The sequence below is a fragment of the Acomys minous genome, assembly GCF_964271855.1.
Source record: "Acomys minous genome assembly, chromosome: 13".
Lineage (NCBI taxonomy): Eukaryota > Metazoa > Chordata > Mammalia > Rodentia > Muridae > Acomys > Acomys minous.
The window spans coordinates 96927241-96946811 of NC_140495.1; the positions used below are offsets into that span (position 1 = coordinate 96927241).

At 46.2% G+C, this 19571-nt stretch overlaps 1 protein-coding gene across 18 annotated transcripts in view; it reads left to right on the forward strand.

The window, feature by feature from the left end:
- Window positions 1–19571, forward strand: part of ANK3 (ankyrin 3) — a 590040-nt gene that overhangs the window by 480949 nt on the left and 89520 nt on the right. For 9 of the 18 annotated variants that reach the window (XM_084753956.1, XM_084753958.1, XM_084753960.1 and 6 more), the window contains one exon: window positions 16165–16288. In XM_084753956.1, coding sequence (XP_084610082.1) covers window positions 16165–16288 — 124 coding nt within the window. Of the gene's footprint in view, window positions 1–7991; window positions 8046–13927; window positions 14640–16164; window positions 16289–19571 lie in introns of those variants that run through there. The other 9 variants (XM_084753955.1, XM_084753969.1, XM_084753972.1 and 6 more) reach the window with 3 other exon arrangements.

Here is a 19571-nt window from a genome sequence, read left to right on the forward strand (position 1 = left end):
GCACACACAGCAGGTGTGCACGCGCACACACACACACACACACACACACATACCTGTGACAAAGGTGATAATAGAGCCAGCCACTAATATTTTTAAAGAAATTAATCACATTACAATAGAAATAAGCCTCCTTTAAACTATCTTAGTGTAAGGACTGTAAGGCCAAGGCGCATGGTCAAGGGCAGTAAGTGTAGGCATAGTTTTGGATACACATTTTAAGACCTCAAGCAAAGAATTTTTTCAATTTGGAGGGTGTGCAAATGTGTATGTGGGTGTGCATTCGTGTGTGTGTGCTCCTTGTATGTGCTTGTGTGTGTGCACACATGCATGCACACATGCACCAAAGTGTATACGTGGAGGTCAAACAACTTTTGGAAGTCAGTTCTTTCTTTCCGTGTACCAATCAGGGATTGAACTCAGGTCCTTCGGCTTGGCAACCACGTCTCTGGTCCTCAAAGCAAGGACTTTTTGTAAACCTACTCAAGTAAGTCTCAGTCAGGAGAGAGTAAATATAGTTTGACTTGGCATAATCCAAAGTCTGAAGGACCGGTCTGGGAAGTGTGACGCTGCCTCTCAGAAGCCTACCGGGAATGGTCCTGCTTACCTACTCTTTCTGGCAATCATAATGAAGACACAGAACCATTATGCAAGTGGCTTTCTGAGCCTGGCAGGAAGCCATGAAGATTAGCTAACTGCAGGGGAAGCAAGGGGTGGCAGTTATTGTGTCCCTGTAGATAGGACCAGCAGGAACTGGTCCTACCCCAAACGCTAGCATTTTAGGAATACCTCGTGGGCAGCATCACTTGGCACTGTTCCCGGGGTTTCTCTGCTTTCCTTTCAAATGGACATTCATTGGCTGCTTGCGTCTCATGGATATGACCTCAAAATGGTAACTTTGAAACACTAGCCAGAAAGACCCTGTCTAGGCTTCCTTTCTGTTGCTGGGATTAAACCTACTCTGACAAAGGTAACGTAAAGGTGAGAGGGTTTGCTTTAGCTGTCAGCTCCAGGTTTCAGTCTGCCATGCCAAGCCATCAGGAGCTTGAAGCAGTTGGGGCCCCTTACCTCAGAAGTCGGCACAGAGCCGTGCGCACATGCGCAGCAGTGCTCAGCTGTCTCTCTCCATTCTTTTAAAGATTTATTCGCTTTTGCTTTACGTTTATATATGCGTGTGAGCATGGGCCCACGGTGGCTTGGAAGAGATCTTTGATCCCCTGGAGCTGCCTGCCATGGGTGCTGGGAGCCAAAGGTGGGTCCAGTGCAAGAGCAGCCAGTGCCCTTAGCCTCTGAGCCATCTCTCCAGCCCCCAAATGCAGTCTGAGAACCAGAATTGCTGATTGATTTTTTTTTTAAATCTGTACTATCTGCTCTTCCGACTCTGTGCATTTCCACTTAGACCCTCACAGATAATTAATCCATCACACCCTAAGTGGACCCCAACCCCAGAACGTCAGAGCCATCTCTCCAGCCCCCAAATGTAGTCTGAGAACCAGAATTGCTGATTGATTTTTTTTTAACCTGTACTATCTGCTCTTCCGACTCTGTGCATTTCCACTTAGACCCTCACAGATAATTAATCCATCACACCCTAAGTGGACCCCAACCCCAGAATGTCAGAGCCATCTCTCCAGCCCCCAAATGTAGTCTGAGAACCAGAATTGCTGATTGATTTTTTTTTTTAACCTGTACTATCTGCTCTTCCGACTCTGTGCATTTCCACTTAGACCCTCACAGATAATTAACCCATCACACCCTAAGTGGACCCCAACCCCAGAACATCACCTCTTGCACCCTTCTTCACCTACCACCCATCACCTCAGAGAAGCTTGTGAGTTGCGTGTGGTCCTCCCTTTTCTCACCATATCTAAGCCACCAGGAACTCATAGCAGCTCTGCTTCTGCATCCACGGTGCCTTTCAGCTCTGTCTTCTCTCCATTGTCACCGTCCCACTAGCAGCTCTCTGGTGGAGTCCAGCAGAGGTCTCTGCTCTTCCCCCTCGGGCTCAGCTGTCTACCCAGCTTCCAGAGACGTCTTTACAACTCTGTGGGTACATCCTCTTTTTCACTCCCCCTGTCCTATAGTGAGCTTTGCCTTCATCTAGTTGTGGGATAGTTGTAGTCTGTTCATCTTCATGTTTGTGTAACATTCCACAAAGTATTTATAATAACCAAAATTAAGGCCTCTGCTCTCCTATTGATGCCGATGTGGGTTCTTTCTAACTTGAAGCTGTAGCAAGGAAACCTCCTGTAAACCCTCTTGGCATCCACAGGTGTAGGCCACAGTAGAGTGTAGAGCTGTGGGTACAGCTATGGAGTTGTGGGTTATACAAAGGCAGCAGAATTTCACACACAAAAAAAGGAGGTGACCGTCGCTAGCACTGTAAAAATCACATAGTGAGATAGTAACAACACTGTTAGAAAGGCAAGAAAATGCTGCCTGTGGCAATAACCACTTAATACACCTGACACCAGGTGTCAGAAGGCAGGAGCAGGAGGACCCTGAGTTCTTGGCCAGCCTGGGCTACATAGCAAAGCCCTGTCTCAAAGTAAAAGGCAAAACAGCAGCAGCAGCAGCAGCAACAACAACAAGAAAGAGAGAGAGAGAGAGAGAGAGAGAGAGAGAGAGAGAGAGAGAGAGAGAAAGAAAGAAAGAAAGAAAGAAAGAAAGAGAAAGAAAAAAACAGCAAAAGGAAAGGCTTGTTTGTTTGTTTTTGTTTTTTGAGACAGGGTTTCTCTGTGTAGCCTTGGCTGTCCTAGACTCATTTTGTAGATCAGGCTGGCCTCGAACTCACAGTGATCCACCTGCCTCTGTCTCCTGAGTGCTGGGGATTAAAGACATGCGCCTCCATACCCAGCCAGGAAAGACTATTTTAAAGCAAGCACCATGACAAGGAAGATGGGCTGGGACAGGATGGGGACAGGGGTGGGTATGGATTGAGGGTTGGAGAGGTTAATGATCCACTTCTTCCCCTGGATGGTGTTTATTTTACAACAGCGTGTTGATGTGCACTTTTGTGTCTTACACACCCACCTGTGTAGTGTTGTACCTCACAGTAAAAGTAGCTATTGCTTCTTCACAATACAAACACATTCCAAAAATCAGTGCAGGTGCGTGCAGACAACACAAACTTCCCAGCATTCCCTTCTGCTTAGAATCCTCTCAGTCTCGCTGAGCACAGTGGCACATGCCTCTAATCCTAGCACTCTGGGAGGCAGAGGCAGGCAGATTTCTGTGAGTTCAAGGCCAAGGTCAGCCTGGTCTACAAAGTGAGTTCAGGATAGCCAAGTCCCATGTATTGAAAAACAAAAAACAGGAGAGAAAAAGGGAGAGATGGAGAGAGAGAGAGAGAGAGAGAGAGAGAGAGAGAGAGAGAGAGAGAGATGTCTCTATCTAACTGAGGCCCCTAGATCTTCTCTCTACTTGCCCTGCCATCATGTTCTGTTTTTTTAAGCCCTTCATGGTTCTTGTCTTGTGTTAATACGAGTCATTTGCTTAGAGGGCATGGTAGAGCTGTTCTGTAAATGGTCTGCGATAGATATTTTCATAGTTCACCTAGCTGTCTGGGCTCCATCGTATTTACCTCCATGCATACAAACAGCCAGCAACTTTGATCGCACACCCAGGTGTGGCTGTGTGACTCTGAAAGTATTTACAGAAATAGGCAGGAGGCTGGATTTCACCCACAGCCTGTCATTTTCTAACACATGATTCATTTTGTTTATTCATTTCAAACCAGACAGCCTGCTCTATAGGCGTAGACCTGTGCTGGCCACTGTTGTAGTCTGGGGACCCCGTCCCAGCTGCCCTTGTTTTTGATTAAAGGCATCTACCTACTACCTCAGCATCACCTGGCTGTGTCCCAGCCCCTGACCAGTAGCAGTCAAGCGACACTTCGATTAAAATCACACACAAGTCTGGCTGATACCCAACGCCTTTGCATTCAACCTCTAACATGGCTTTCATGTGGTAATATAGCTAGAAACTCCTAACTGCGTGGGTAATTTAGGTTTGCAGTGTGGTTGCAAATAAGGACTTAACCTAGAGTTTGCAAGTAGTAAAATCTCTTTGAATGTTAGTTACTGACTTTGTAGTGTTTAATGCAAAGTAATTTCTGGATATCGTCTATCTATCTATATATCTACCTATCTATCTATCTATCTATCTATCTATCTTCCCTTCTTTCTTTTTCCTTTTGGTTTTGCAAGGTAGGGTTTCTCTGGGTAGCCTTGGCTGTTTTGGAACTCCGTCTGGAGACCAGGCTGTCCTTGAACTCAGAGAGATCCACCCTCCTCTGCCTCCCAAGTGCTGGGATTAAAGGCAGGCACCACTACCATCTGGCCTCAGGGTATTATTCTTATTACTATTATTCTTTCAAGTTATATTTAGTTGCAATTAAAGCCTGCTCTGAAAATGTTATGGGTCTTAGTTTATCTTAAGCATCAGGCTCGGAAGGTGTATAGGATTTAGGAAGCTGACATTTGAATTTAGGTTTCTTGGTGAGACTTCACGCTCACTGAGGCATCATAGAAGAGGAAGGGAATTTGAGAGATTACTAGCAGCCTCCGAAGGACCTTGACAAGCATGTCGAAGAATAGATAGAGTTTGGACAAGCAGAGGCTGTGGAGGACATAGAAGGGTAGGAAAAGAGCACAGATATTCTGAGTCCCCAGATCACGTTCAGCTGTGTGAGAATCCAGCACACCGAAGGGGCAGCAAGGTGGTAGTGCCAGACACTGGCCTAGGTAAGGTCCTCAGGACAAGGCACAGAAAGAAACTCAGTTCTAGAAAATTCTGTGCATAAAGAAGAAGAAGAAGAAGAAGAAGAAGAAGAAGAAGAAGAAGAAGAAGAAGAAGAAGGTTAAAGAATATGGAGAGAGTGTGGAAAGGGATGGAGGGAAGACTCTAGAAGAGTGTGTTCTAGTAGAAGCATTGGAGAAACCATCTCTGAAAGCAGGAATCAGCTGTGAGATGGTGGCCCAGCCTTTAATCCTAGCATTCAGGAGGCTGAGGCAGGTGCGTCTGTGAGTTCCAGGCCAGCCTGGTCTATAGAGTGAGTTCTAGACAGGGCTACACACAGGGAAACACTGTCTCAAAAAAGAAAGAGGGGGGTGAGGGGATCAGATGAGCACAGCAACCACATCCAGGTGAAGGAAAGTGGTGCGGAATTGAGCACAGAGCTGCAATGTAGGAGAGAAAAGACACACAGTGCCTTTCTCCCCGTTAAAGCTGAGGCAGAAGCCAGGCAGTGGTGGCACACTCCTTTAGTCCAAGCACTCCAGAGACAAAGGCAGGTAGATCTCTGTGAGTTCAAGACCAGCCTGGTATACAAAGCGAGTCTAGGATAGCCAGGGCTGTTACACAGAAAAATCCTGTCTTGAAAAACAAAAACAAAAAGCTGAGGTAGAAGGAGGCGTTGGAGCCACCCATGCACTGTCTGACAGACAGACAGCCTGAAGCTGCAGACAGTTAATTACTGGCCTGAATAAGCTGTAACTTCGGAGACTTTTTTTCCCTCCTTTTTTTTTTTTTTTTTTTTTTTTTTGATCCCTGCCTGTCCACCTGAGCATCCTGACCTGATGCCTCATGCAGTAGTAGGGTCCAAGCTGCCCCCTCTTAGCCTCTTCTCCCACTGTTGGCATCCTTAGTGCAGAGAGGTTGGATGCTGAACCCAGGGAACAGCATGAATGAATGGGCAAGGGGAGGGTGGAGTGGTGAGCATCTGGGAGCAAGGGCTAACGAGAGAAACCAGAGAGTGATGTCACTGATAGACTCCCAGTCCGACTTCCCTGGGCTGGGAGTAAGAATAAGAGGCCTCACATGGCGTGGCCTTGTGTGTATACACCTTCGAGGAACGGGCTAGAAACAAACTGACGGGTGAATGTTTTTCCACCTGCTTTCATGGTGACGGTTTAGGTACAAGAAGAGATCACAGGGAGCAGTGTGCCTGGCTCTCCGTTCCAGGCAGTGAGTTACCATGCTCTACACACAGTCGTTAATGCAGCCAGATAATAAAGAACTGAGATGCAGGAAGAAAGCTGGAGTGGGTTTGAGGCAGAATGAATAGCTAAGAAAGAATACGCTCACTTAACGAGGACCTGTGTTTGATGCCCAGAAGCCATATTAAAAAACAAACAAACAGACAAACTGGGCATTACATATATACTTGAAATCACACTGGGACAAGGTAGATCCTTGGGGCCTCTTAGCCAGCCAGTCTAGCCAAATCAGTATGTTCTGGGCCAGCAAAAGACTTTCATAAAAAAATAAAAAAAATAAAAAAAATAAAAAAAGGAGCTCATGTCTTTTGAGCTGTGGGCACATCTTTACACATATAGGCATCTGTACACATAATGATACACACACACATATGAACAGAACAAGGGGCATGAGGCTCCTGCATGAAATTTAGCATGTGGCAGCCAGCATTCTAGGCCTGACTTCACAGGGTGAGTTTGTAGCTGGCAGCTAATTCATTGTGTAGTCACTACCTTTACCAGTGGCATAGATTTGACGTAATGGGACACCTCAGCGCGACCTGACACCTAGTCCTAACTGAGGTCACCACGGAGAATTTCTACCACGAGAAAAGGACAGTGTCTGCCTCCACCTTCCCTTTTCACCTCTCTGTAGGAGAGCCACTGAATCCCTTTTCCCTTCCGGGATGGGTCTGTTTATTAACCAAGCAAGATCACAGGGGGACATTCTCACTGCTCTATCTGGAAAGCCTCCAGCCCTGAGTCATGTGTGCTGTTGGCTTTAGACACTCCAGCCTGGGCTAGGGAGCAGTGAACTGCTGTATGGTTTTAAAACAGAGACACACCCCACCTACAAGGAACAGAATTCTTACAAGCAGAGAATGGAGTGGACTTTGTATTCTTAAAAAAAAAAAAATCACCTGAACACAGTCATTTGTTCCATGAGATAATGGCAATTTATTGTTTCAGAGGGGTGTGAACTTGGCCAGTCAAACCCCATTCTTTCTCCGTGGCTACCTACAAAGCCAGAATCTTAAGCCAAGATCTAAGGAAAAGCAGAATGCCACAGGTGGTCCTCCCTCCAAGGGTCCAGGGATCCCTGATGATGACACAGTTCGTTCTTCAGGCTTGTAGAATTGCCTGTTCAGCACGCCGCTCATTAAGGCACTAGCTGTGCCCCCTGGTCTGAGACAGTGAAAAAGTCCTATATTCCACAGCTTAGTCTGTGCTTTCAGTGGCCAATTCTGGCTGCCAAGGGATGATGGAAGGCAAAGGGTCAAGGAAAGCCCCTACCATTTGCTCATCTGTGTCCAGGGGACAGGCTCTCACCTTCTGCTTCTAGCTGTACCTCTGGCCTAGTTACAGTGTCTTCAACTAGTATGCTTGATGGCGTTGCCTTCCAGAAAAGCCTGGAACCCACAGGTCCCACTGAAAACTCCAAGTTGGCGAGCTCCTCCCAGCTCCCTTCACCTCTGGTCTTCTATCTCCTCTCTGAATACAGACCTTGTATGAGTGAACAGAGGGGCTGGGGCTTCAAACTGAAGAGCAGAAAAGAGAAAGATAGAGCTGCCGGCTGGGTACCTTCTCATCCGCCGTCGCATAGCTACAGTAAAATTAGCGTTTGGGACCAAAGTTTGGGCACATGCGGGGGCTGCTCTCCTGTCTTCCCCTTCCTATGCTTTCTTATTTGTGTGTTTTGGGTTTGTTTCTCTGTTTGCTTGTTTTGTTTTTTGAAACAAGCTCTTACCGGGTCTATCTTGCTGGTCCGGAACTCCATAGACCAGGCTGATGGTGGAATTGCAGAGATTTGCTCTTTCTGTTTACACTTCTTCCAGAAACAGGTGAGGCAGGGGCCTTCCTCTTCACGGTTCCTGGGTGTCCACAGGTCCACATGTCTGCCCTGATGCCTACCTGGCCGGTTTGTGTCCATCACCTCTGTGTTTGTGGTGGATGTTCCACAGGCCGTCCCTGTATTCTGTTTCGTGTTGGTGACTTTATCTATTTTCTTTTGAATAGGTGATAAGTGCACATGGTTCAAAATTCCCAAAGTACAGGAGTTTTTGGTGAAAAGTAAGTCTCCTCCGGCTTCTCTGTGGTACCGTAGCTCGCCTCTTCAGAGACTGTCACCGACCTGTCAATCATCCCAGACATTTATTGAGTACCCATGCTGTGCTGGGCAGTGTTCTGGCAACTACCTAGGGCACAAAGCAGACACCCACTGCCTTCAGGGAGCTTCGCTCCTCGCCGCTGTCAGCAGCACTTTGCTCAGTGGACTTGGAGTTTGCGCAGTACGCTAGAGGACTCAGAATGAGGGCCCCGCAGCATGCTCTCCAGCCTTTGATACCCCGTCTTTCCCAGACCCTCAGTGGTCTTGGATTACTTACCCCACTGCTGCAAGCTGGTTTCCTCGATCCTGAAGTAGCCACAGCAGGTAGAAGGAGTTAAAGGAGATAATATACAAAGCGCCAAGCACAGAGCCCAGTGCACAGCAAATGCTCAATAAATAGAAGGTATTGATCTGCGTGGTACAATCGTACCACCCTGGCCTGCGGTGAAGATTGATAATGGTGAAAAGGTTCTTTGTTCTGCGGTCTTCATGGTCTCGCTCTACTGTGATCAAAACCACACACTTTAAAGCTCTCTGGTCCACTAATGCTATCTAAGGCTGATTGCTCGGTGCTGTGTACAGAGCTGAGCAGTCAGCTCCTGGCTAATCAGTACGCTGTGCAAATCACACCCCTCTTGATTTCTTATCTGGTTGCTTTCAATCTCCTGTCATTTGGAGACTTTGGGGCTATTATTTACTTGGAGGGGTTTTGTGCTATTTCACCTCTCCCCGCTGCTCCGCCACATAGGGTTTTTCTGTGTAACCTTGGCTGTCCTGGACTCCACTTTGTAGACCAGGCTGACCTCGAACTCACAGAGATCTGTCTGTCTCTGCCTCCCAGCCTCTGTCTCGCCCTTTAATGTTACAAACGGCAATCTTTTGGTGGTGGCGGGCATGAGGGTGGATTCGGCATTTCGCAAGACAAGAATTAAGCCCTTCTGAGCAAAATGTCTAACTATAGTTTGGTTTAGCTATTTTGAGCGGGTTTCTCCAGGACTTAGGTCTCTAAGCAGATAGAAAAAGAACTCCGAGTCCCTAGGAAAGCAACAAATGGGTTTTGTGGTGGTGAGCTGGAGATGGGAAAGATTACAAGAGAGTTACACACAGAGGGAAGGTCAGGGAGAGAGGAGGAGAAGGCAGGGAAGAAAAGGAGGGAGGAGAAAGGAGAGAGGAATGAGGAAAGAGGGCAGAAGAGAGGTGAGGAAAGAAAAGGGAAGAAAGAAGAAGACAGGAGAAGGGAGAGGAGAGGAGAGGAGAGGCCAAGCCTAGGCCAAGGTAATTTGTTCCCACATCAGGTCAAGAACGGTTTCTTTCTGCCAGTGTAGGGAAGAGCCGTTGAGGGCATGGTGAGGAGCGGGGGTGCTGGCTGGGATAAGTGTGGGACACTGACTGAAAAACCCAAGGAGATAAGGCTCTCCTGTTTGCTCCTCCACAGCCCTGAACACCACTTAACGAGTCTGTTTGCTTTCTCTCCGTGTTTCTGAAGCTGTTCTGTCTTGTTTTCCAGATAGTCAGATAGAGTTTACAACTCTGTATGTTGGTCCTCTGTAGTCCAAGGAAACTATTCCCTCATTCAGGGACAGTGTGGGTACGGGCAGGCTGGCGGGGGGGAGGGTTTGGGGGGTGGCGGCGTCTGGGAAGGGAAGGGAAATGCCACCAGTGGTATTTTTATTACGTGGTACGGTTACTTGAGGGATGATGGCTGTTTTGAGGCTGGTGGCGCATTGAGCACATCCCCTGGGGTCTGGTGGATTAGTAGTAAGACCAGTGCTGCCCAAATACCAAAGCTTAGAAAGGTAGCAAGTCAGCAATACGTACAGGGTGGAAGCTCACCCGATGGCATCGGCCACCTCACTCGCCTGAGGTCCTTGTCTGTACTCATCTTGTGAATACTGCTGAGATACAGAGCTGAGGCATTGGCCTGGGACACATTGGGCAAGCAGCATGTGACCTCTGGACTTTGTTCCTTCTTGTTTCCATCTTCGTCACCTATTACAGAATAACAAACCATTTCTATACTCAGTGTCTTTTTTTTTTTTTTTTCTTTTCAAGACAGGGTTTCTCTGTGTAGCGCTGGGCAGTCCTGGAATTCTGTAGACCAGGATGACCTCGAACTCACAGAGATCCACTTGCCTGTCTATCGAGTGCTAGGATCAAAGGTGTGCATCACACATGCCAGGTTTATACTCAGTGTCTTTTTTTTTTTTTTCTTTTTAGTTTTTTGAGACAGGGTTTCTCAATGTAGCCTTGGCTGTCCTGGACTCATTTTGTAGACCAGACTGGCCTTGAACTCACTTCCATCATTCTGCAGGGCAGCTGAGCTCAGGGATTGCCCTCACTGTGTTTCATGAGATAGCATCAGAAAGTGACCTGAAGCAGGAGGAGTCACATGCCCTGGCATGCACGGTTGTGTCATTCAAAGTCTGGTTCTTCAGCTAGAATATCTAGGACAGCAAAGAACTGGCAGGCACTGCCTCCTCCCCTTCCTCTCTCTCCTTGTCTGTCTCTCTCTGATTCCTTGTCTTTGTCGTTTTCCTCCCCACTCTACTCCTTTTCTATGTACATGTGTCTCTCTCCTTTTCTCTCTTCCTTTCTCTTCCTCGATTTCTTCCTCCCTCTCTATATACACAAACCTCAATCTTTACACTCTGATGCTTTATTGTTAATTATATCAGACCGGCCAGGGACAGACAAGCATTTCCAAGAGTCTCACCACTGACCCACACGGTTTCTTCATCTCAAACCCAGGGTTCCTGGAAAACCACTTTCTCTGGATCTTTACTATTAAAAACTTAGATTCAAGTAAAGGCACTACACACGGGCCTTGACAGACAAAGTTCACTGACGATTGGGTAGGGAGGGCAACTGCAGAGACAAACAGCTTCCCTGCCAAATCATAGTCAAGCCTATTTATAGCGGACTATCCATCCAGCCATCCTCGCATCTGCCACTATGAAGCTATCAGTCAAGTGTGTGTGGACCCAGGCACTTCTTAGCAAGTGCAAACCTAGGGCCCTTGGTGCTTTGTACATATTATATCAGGAACACCTAACTTTTAATAACATAAGTATTAATAATAATACATAAATATTAAACTAAGATTATATGGTCCATTGCCTCCGCTAGCTTGTAAATATCTGAACCTGGTAAGCAGCTGATGCTAGCCAGCCCTGTTTTATTATAAAGAGGATTAGAGTCAGCTGTATCATTTAATACAGTCCCTTTCACTCCAACCTCACTGCAGCAGTGGTTGTGCTAGATGGTAATTATAGAATGTTTTACACGGAAAGGTGGCAGGTTTCATTTTGCTGTTACTGTTCAATCATTTATTCATATGATATACGTGTGATGCCCGTGCTGAGCCTGTTGATTTTTGCCTTTGTGGTAAATATATATATATTCCCCCTGCCCCATGGGCACAGATATCTGAGCTCTGCACAAGAGTCTGTTACAGAACAAAAGCCCTGGTCGTGTGAACTCCTCACTTTGCCCTGACTTCTGGTTAGTTTTCCAGGAAGTTGTAGGGAAATCTTAGGTAGAGTCACCGTTTTTGTCAAGGTTCAAACTGTGACTCAGAGCAGTTAGGTGACGTTCTAGAGGTTCTGTGTTCGTAACTGCTAAGAACTTGACTCTGAACCCAGGACACCTATTGTACAAGTTGAATTAAAATAATAGCTTTACTTTGATTTTTCAAGTTCAACATTTCAAAAGAAACGTTTGCATTGTGCTAAATTGTGAGGACATGTTTACTGTCACGCAGGTCGTCGTGTTTTGATTCATCTCTGACCAGTGTCCACAGCTCCCACCCCAACCCTACACAAGGTTTCTCGTGGCTTTATTGTGTCCATTCTGGAATCTGAGGACAAGAAAACAGAAATACAGTTTTATAAACCACTTTTACCCTTCACTAAGTTTCCTCCCAGAAGAATACTAAGTCACTGTAGCATGCAGATTTGAAAAGCAAAAAAAAAAAAAAAAAAAAAAACCACAACCAACCACTTCATTCATTATCAGTCATCAAGTCTAAAACTATCTGGAGGGCACTTCAAACATGCAGTTCATCTAAGAGCCCTCACCCAGCCACGTGAGAGGCTGGGCATAGGCCCGGGACACGCTAGACAGAAACGCCCCTCTCAGAAGGTGAGTAGAAAGTAAGAGAGAAAGAAATTAGTCAAGTGAGAAAAACCATACACCCTGCAGAGGCTCAAAGTCTTAAGAGTTTAAGAATCTGCAGTGGGGCTGGAGACATGGCTCAGAAGTTAAGAGCACTGCCTGTTCTGCCAAAGGTCCTGAGTTCAATTCCCAGCAACCACATGGTGGCTCACAACCATCTATAATGAGATCTGGTGCCCTCTTCTGGTGTGCAGTTGTACATGCAGCCAAAAACATTGTATACTTAATAAATAAATAAATCTTAAAAAAAAAAAAAAAGAATCTACAAAAACTGAAGTAATTCCAGGACAGTTGGGCAGGGTGAGGTGGAAGAGTAGCTGAGTCCCGGGATTACGGGAAGCAAGCTTAAGTAACAGGCTGAGTTATAGTTTTTAGATATGAAAATACAGCCTAGCTTTCAGCCGTTTCTCTTCCTGAAGCCTGGCTTCCTCTCCCGTTTTCAGCATGAGGACACTATAAGTGACCTCCCTCCTACTCCTGGAGGTGAAGATTGCAGCCAGACTGAGCAGATTAAAACAGATTTTAAAAGTCTTAACCTTGATGAGTCATACTCATTCGCTCATTCATGATCCTGAGGCAGTTTTGCTCCCCCTCCACCCCCCACCCTCCCCAGATTGAAAAGAGGGTGGATGTGTGGAGGGGGAAGGGCTCCTGGGGCCCCACCCCTAACTGAGGGGCCATTGGCTGTAGAGAACAGCAGGTGGAGAGGGAGCCATTCTTCTCTGGGGGTGTGGCCACAGGTAAATTGCTCTTGTCCCACTGGATAGGCGCATACCCTTGTAGTTATGGGTTGCATTAAGAAAACTCAGAGAGAGAGAGAGAGAGAGAGAGAGAGAGAGAGAGAGAGAGAGAGAACAGAGGTGTTGGACTAGGGAAATAGTGGGGAGGGTATGACCGTATTACATTGTGCACACATACAAAATTCTCAAAAAAATAAATTTAAAGAACAAACTTTTTTTAAAGAAGAAGAAGAAAAAGAAGAAGGAGAAGGAGAAGGAGGAGGAGGAAGAGAAGAAGAAGAAGAAGAAGAAGAAGAAGAAGAAGAAGAAGAAGAAGAAATGCTAGGCACAGCTGATGTAGAACACTTTGTTAACTTCCTAGACTAAATACCCGGCTAGTCTGGTGTGTACATAAGGGGGTGCAATTACCCCGGTGGAGCCTGCAGAGATCTGGCAATGTCCTCATTGCCCACATAAACAGGATGCTTCCACCAGGAGGGAGGCCCCACGTTTCAGAGGAGAGGTATTATAGTAGGAAGGTGACAGGCTCACCTCCTGGGCCCAGTTTTCTTCCTGGCCACTGTTACCCCATTCTTGAGGACCCTCTCGGGAGTGAGAGAGCCTCTGCTTGCATTCAAGAACTGAGGAAACTCTTGCCCCGCCCCCCACCCCCTTCCAGAATACTAGTTGCTTCTTCAGTCTGCCTCCTGGCCCCACAGCCAAGGCTTCTTTCTCTCTTTTCTCTCTCTGTGTGCCGCCCTGTTGATCTGTGTCTGCGGGATTTGATCTGAGGCACCCCCTGGGAACTCTGGTGTCTCTGCTTCCGTGGCTCTACAGTTTCCCAACCTCCACCCAAGGGCAGGCCCTCCCTTCTTTCCTGCCCTCCTTCCACCTGACAGGGACCATAAATAACAGAGGCTCCCGGTGTTCCCAGCTGAGAACAAAGTTGAAAGTTTGCCTGCAGTCCCCAGCCACTCCTGCGCCGGACCATTCTTTTTTTATTTTTATTTTTTCTCTCTCTCACTCCCAGTGTTTGTTTGTCCTCTGCCTGGCTTAGCTGTTTCTTCAGACACATTTGAGAAGAGCGGGCTCCTCGTCTCCCAATGAAGGGACGTGCCTTGAGCTCTCTCAACTGGTGAAGGGTCCCGGCTACTCCGGCCTTCACTGGTATCAAGTTACTGAAAGTCTACACCCGGGCAGCCCTCATATTTACATACAAATAACTCCTGGGTTTGCATTTATGTCACTATTGGGTCCCGCAAGAGGCTTGCCCGAGCGTCCTTAATCCAATCAGGAGGCATTTTGAAAGGATGTCTGCCGAGTGATCAGAGGGATCTTCGTCGCTATTAAGTGTTGCCACATGACATTTTTTTGAATGTTTCGTGTTTGAGATTTTTTTTTCCCCCTAAACCTTCGGAATCTAAAAAGTGAGGGAAGATGTACGGTCGCCCAGTTAGTGCCTGCGCCGACTTGGAGACGCTGGGGGAAGCGTTGCAGCCCTAGCGGAGACAGATCTGACTAGGGAAGGGTTTGCTCAGGCTCCTGTGGATTGGGGCTGGTGTGGACGGATTACTCTAACCCCCCCTGCTTAAGGAATTCCTGGAAGCCTCGGGAAAGTTGCTCTTCAGCCCGGCAGCGGCGTGGTGGAAATGGCTTTGCCACACAGTAAGATCTTTCTTTAATTCCTGCTTGGCGTGTGCTGGGTTTGTTTCTGACGGAGAAAGATGCAAATACTGCTCCCTGGTGAATACTTACTTAGTGTGACATGGAGTAACAGGAGAGAGATGATCTGTTTAGTTTTTTTTTTTTTTTTTTTTTTTTTTGAGTAAAAACAAACAGACGGTAGTAGTTGCCAGTGTGTTTTCAAGACTCGATTGGTTGCTAAAAAGTTGAGCTCCTGTGGTTTTCGGAGAGTTGAAATGAATGGTATACCACTCTAAGTGGTATAGAGTGGAGGAGCCGGGCCAAGAATCGCTTACCTTTGAGAAAACCTAGCGTATAATCATCTGGGATCTCTTTGGGCCGGCCAGCTTGTATGTAGAAAGGGAAAATAAGTAATTTTGAAAAGAGACGGGGTTTACCTGCGCGGAGGGAGCTTTCCGCCGCCGCCTGTGCTACACTTTGGGAGGGGCGGCGAAACATCCCAGAGGGCAAAAGACGATTGAAAAACCTGCCCCGTTGCTCTTGGAATGTGGTTTTCCGTGTGAGCTCGCTAGGCATACAGAGCTTGTAAGAGCATTTTACATGCATTAACTCTTTGTGTGGATGGTTAGAACGCAGTTCCTGTTGGTCCCCCTTTCTGGCTGCAGGAGCCCCTAAGATCAGGGCTGCAGAATGCAGAGTTTGCAAGCAGACTTCCAGCGGCCCCGCGGGAACGGCTGCACTGGCTGGTGAATCTGAGAGGTTTAGAAACAGTTCAAAAATCAACGTGCTCCGGAGTCTCCCAGGCCAGCAGTGCCCACTATTAACTCATACAACTCAGAGCAGATATCCGCCCGACCTGAAATCCTAAGAGGAAACTGGTTTAAACCACAACAAAACCTCTTTGCCAGGCGGGTGAGGTAACTCAAGTGGTTAAAAGCTCTAGCTAAGCCCGAGTGTGATCCCCAGAATCCACATAGGGTAGCGGAAGGAGAGAACTAACTCCCACAGGTTGGCTTCTGAATCCCACAGGTGCATTTCGGCATGCGCACACCAATACACATAAGTAAATAGACAAATAACTAAATAAGGCCATTCCCGTCTCTCACTTTAAGAACAGTATTAGAGACAGAGGACTTATTTTGTAGGCTGTGTCCATTCAAACAAGCTGCTGTCATCATGGGTGGTATGAGGAAAACTCACCTCATGGGTGAACTCCATCTCTCTAGTTAACTGAGTCCTGAGGGGGTCAGAGGGCAGGGAGGGGGGTCAGGGGTCGTTCTTACTATTGATGAGCAGCTGGGTTTGCTACTTCCGGTTGGTCCTTGCAAAGGTAAACTAACTTCATCTTTCATTGTTTCTTTCTGTATGACAATTGAAAGAAAGAAAGAAAGAAAGAACCAAAGAAAGAAAGAAAAGGAAAAGCTCCAGGGGCACAGAGGGGGGGAGGGGGCAGGGGGAGTGATGAAATAATAAGCAGCAGTTTTCTCCGTGATTGCCTCAGCGTGAAGAGGAAGGGCTCTGACTGTGGCTTGCTCTCCACTTGCAGGTGAAGATGCCATCACAGGGGACACTGACAAGTATCTTGGGCCACAGGACCTTAAGGAACTGGGCGACGACTCCCTGCCTGCAGAGGGTTACGTGGGCTTCAGTCTTGGAGCCCGTTCCGCCAGGTACTTTTATTATTGCTTTACTTTCATTTTTTGCTATTTTCAGAGTTCACGTGCAACAGCCATGATCAACCATGAGCCAGCATCCTTTCCATCTGCCTCGTGATTCCAGAATGTGCTCTTTGGATGCAATGCGAATTCTGTGCAATGTTCTTGGTGCAAACACATGCGCTCTGTTTTTTTGTTTTTGTTTTTTTTTTCTTCTTTTCTTGTTATGTGCGGTGCTTAGTCTCATGTGACAGGACATGTCAGTTGTCTCTTCTTTCCCTCTCCTACTTTGCCAGTCAGCTTCCAGCATGGTACCAGATGAGCTCCCTTTAAACGGGGAAAACCAATCTGACACTTGTGTTTCAAGTAGCGTGCTCCATACTGGAAGAAGTTTCCAGTTACAGATACGTTAGGGACTTGCATATGGATCATTTGCTATAATTTGTTAGCGAACAATTAATTCATGGTTGATAAGCAGCACCCTTGATGATTTAAAAACAAACACCAAAACAGTCTGCAGAGCATAGGCAATTGAGGGTGTGCCGATAGTGTTTCGGTTGGGGGCCTCTTAGGAGTGTGCTAGTGACTTATCAAAAGTCACAGGCAGTGATGGCGCTGACTCAGTCCTCACAGCCTCGGCTTACAAGTCACTCACTGTGTGAAGGCACAGGACCTTGTCCAAAACGCTGGGAATTCTTTTCACCCTGGTGTGGCTCAGCAGCGTGTTTGCTGACTGTCAAGTTATTTTAAAGCTAATAATTAAGCCTTCCAAGCGAGAGCCCCTGAGGTCATTTTCCTATAGTTTAGGAATCCGCTGTAAAACAATTTCATTGTCTAATAGTAAATGGCACGTCCCACAAAGTAAACCTTGGGGTTTGTTCCCAGTTCGGTTAGTGAGGCCAATGTAGATACTGCCTTTTCTTCAGAATCTCATATGATTCGGTAAAAGTTTTTTTTTATAAAAACATCCTCTAAAAGGCTTGCAAATCTGATTGGGGCAGGTGTCACCAACAAGAAGAAAGAGAGAGAGAGAGAGAGAGACTTCTAAAACTGTGAAATATTTCAATCACAGACTCTAAGAAATTAAAATATCTGGGCCCAAACAAGGAACTTGGCTGTGTCTCTTGTACAGAGTTGGTAGCATTTATGCTCCCACAGCAAGCTGCTCTCTCCTCCTTTTCTAGAAAATTCTAGCCACTCACATCCTGTGAGCTATGAAATCTGAGTGCTGCCTCTTATGATCTTTTTGTCTTAAGATAATTTTAAGGATCTCTCGTCTCTGATTTTGACTATGCCATTACCTATTGCTGTTATGTGTAAGTCATCTTTTTCACATTAGCAGCTCATGTTATGCTCAGAGGCAAATATTTCTCGTAGCAGATCCTTATAGCTATATTTTAAAAGAATAATTTAATGTTTCTAAAGCATATCATTAGAGCATTATCAAGTCAATTATTCTGAGTGTAACATTTAAACGGACATTCAATGTATGATTCATTCAACCATAACATTTGTTTTTTCTTTTTTTCCCCTGTCTGATTTTTTTTTACACTCTGTTTCTCCTGGTTTTACTTTTTCTTTTTCCCCAAAAAATATTTTAAAATAGTCCCAAGATAAGGTAAGAAGACATGGCGCTTTTGTAGTATTCCTCTGCCTATCCCTGACCCATGTTCCCATTTTTTTATTTTCTTCGGCATTTGTGCTATGCTGTGTTGACCTGCAATGTGCTTTTTTAAAAAATTTGTAAAAATTTTTTTGTTTTGTTTTCCTACTCAGCTTTAGAAAATCAGTTGTGATTGAGAAAGGAAAAAAAAAAAAAGCAAAACAAAACAAAACAAAAACAAAAAAGAAAAACCTATGAAAAGAAATCTTACCTATATAACAGTGAATGAACACTTAAGGAATATCCCTCTCTTAACAAATTTCGTAGAGTGAATGACCGAACTGAAAACGCTTTGTTGGATCTAAAGAAAAAGTCTGGTCTGTTTGCTGGTGGCTGTTTGTTTGAGCTGTTCTAGGCACCCTAGTAACAATCTTAGCACAAAGAAGCGTGGTTTTCTAACCGGTCCTGCATCTAACACTTAGGTTACAATGATGGCTACAAATAATCTTTCTGGCCTTAGTTAAAAACCAACTGAAAGCTGCGTGGTGGTGACACACACCTTTAATCCCAGCACTCGGGAGGCAGAGGCAGGTATACCTCTGGGTTGGAGGCTTGCGTGGTCTACAGAGCAAGTTCTAGAATAGCTGGAGAAGGCTACACAGAGAAATCCTGTCTTGAAAAAGCAAATCAAGGGCCAGGCATAGTGGCGCATGCCTGTAATCCCAGCACTCACAAGGCAGAGGCAGGTGGATTGCTGTGAGTTAGAGACCAGCCTGGTCTACAAAGTGAGTTCAGGACAGCCAAGTCTACACAGAGAAACCCTGTCTCAAAATACCCAAAAAAAAAAAAAAAAAAAAAAAAGCAAAAAAAACCCAGCAACAATGGATCTACTTAAAGATTTCTGGACGCCCTTATGTATATAATCAACCCTTTCTGGTCCTGAGTGTCCTGTGATGAGTCAGGGAGTTGGCTGACTCTTGGTAGGTTTCCTGGGTTCCACCTGCCTGATAGAAGCAACTCTGGAACCATCCTTAGGAATCACAACTTTAGACGTTTCTGTGGCTAGCGCCAAGTCTGAGCTCTGATCTGCAGCTGTCACTCGCAGACAGACAGGGACAGAGAAGGATCCACAAATCTTAGATTTGAAAACCCAAAAAGGATCACAGATATAACCTCTCTTAAAGCCTCTAAACGTTTCCCTCTAAACGATACAGCTACAACTACAGCCTAAGGTCAAGACATCATGGAATGCTTGCCTGTCCTGGTTTAAAGGAATATGTGGTTTAGGATGGGGCCCCCCAGGACTTCTCAAAGAGACTGTGTGTCAGGGAAAAACACTGGCAAATAATGTAGCCACCCGTGCCTTGTGGGACCTCAAATACAAATGTGTTAAAATTTGGTACAAATTTAAAGATCTGTTCTTCAGCTGGGACAGCCACAGCCCATGTGGTCAGGTCTCACATGGGGGGCCACAGGCCACTACAATCCTGCCCCCAGCCCAGCACCATCTCTGGACAGAATTGGAGGGTGTTGAAGGGAACCTCTCATCTCAAGGGGAGGAAAAGGAAGAAATGTAACTGAGACAAAGATGAGGAAGGAAGGAAGCCCTGTGATCACGTGACTGGCCTGACTGTACAGCCTTGTGGCTTGCTGGGGAAGCGCCTCGGTGCCCGGATCGAGCTTGTCACAGTTAAA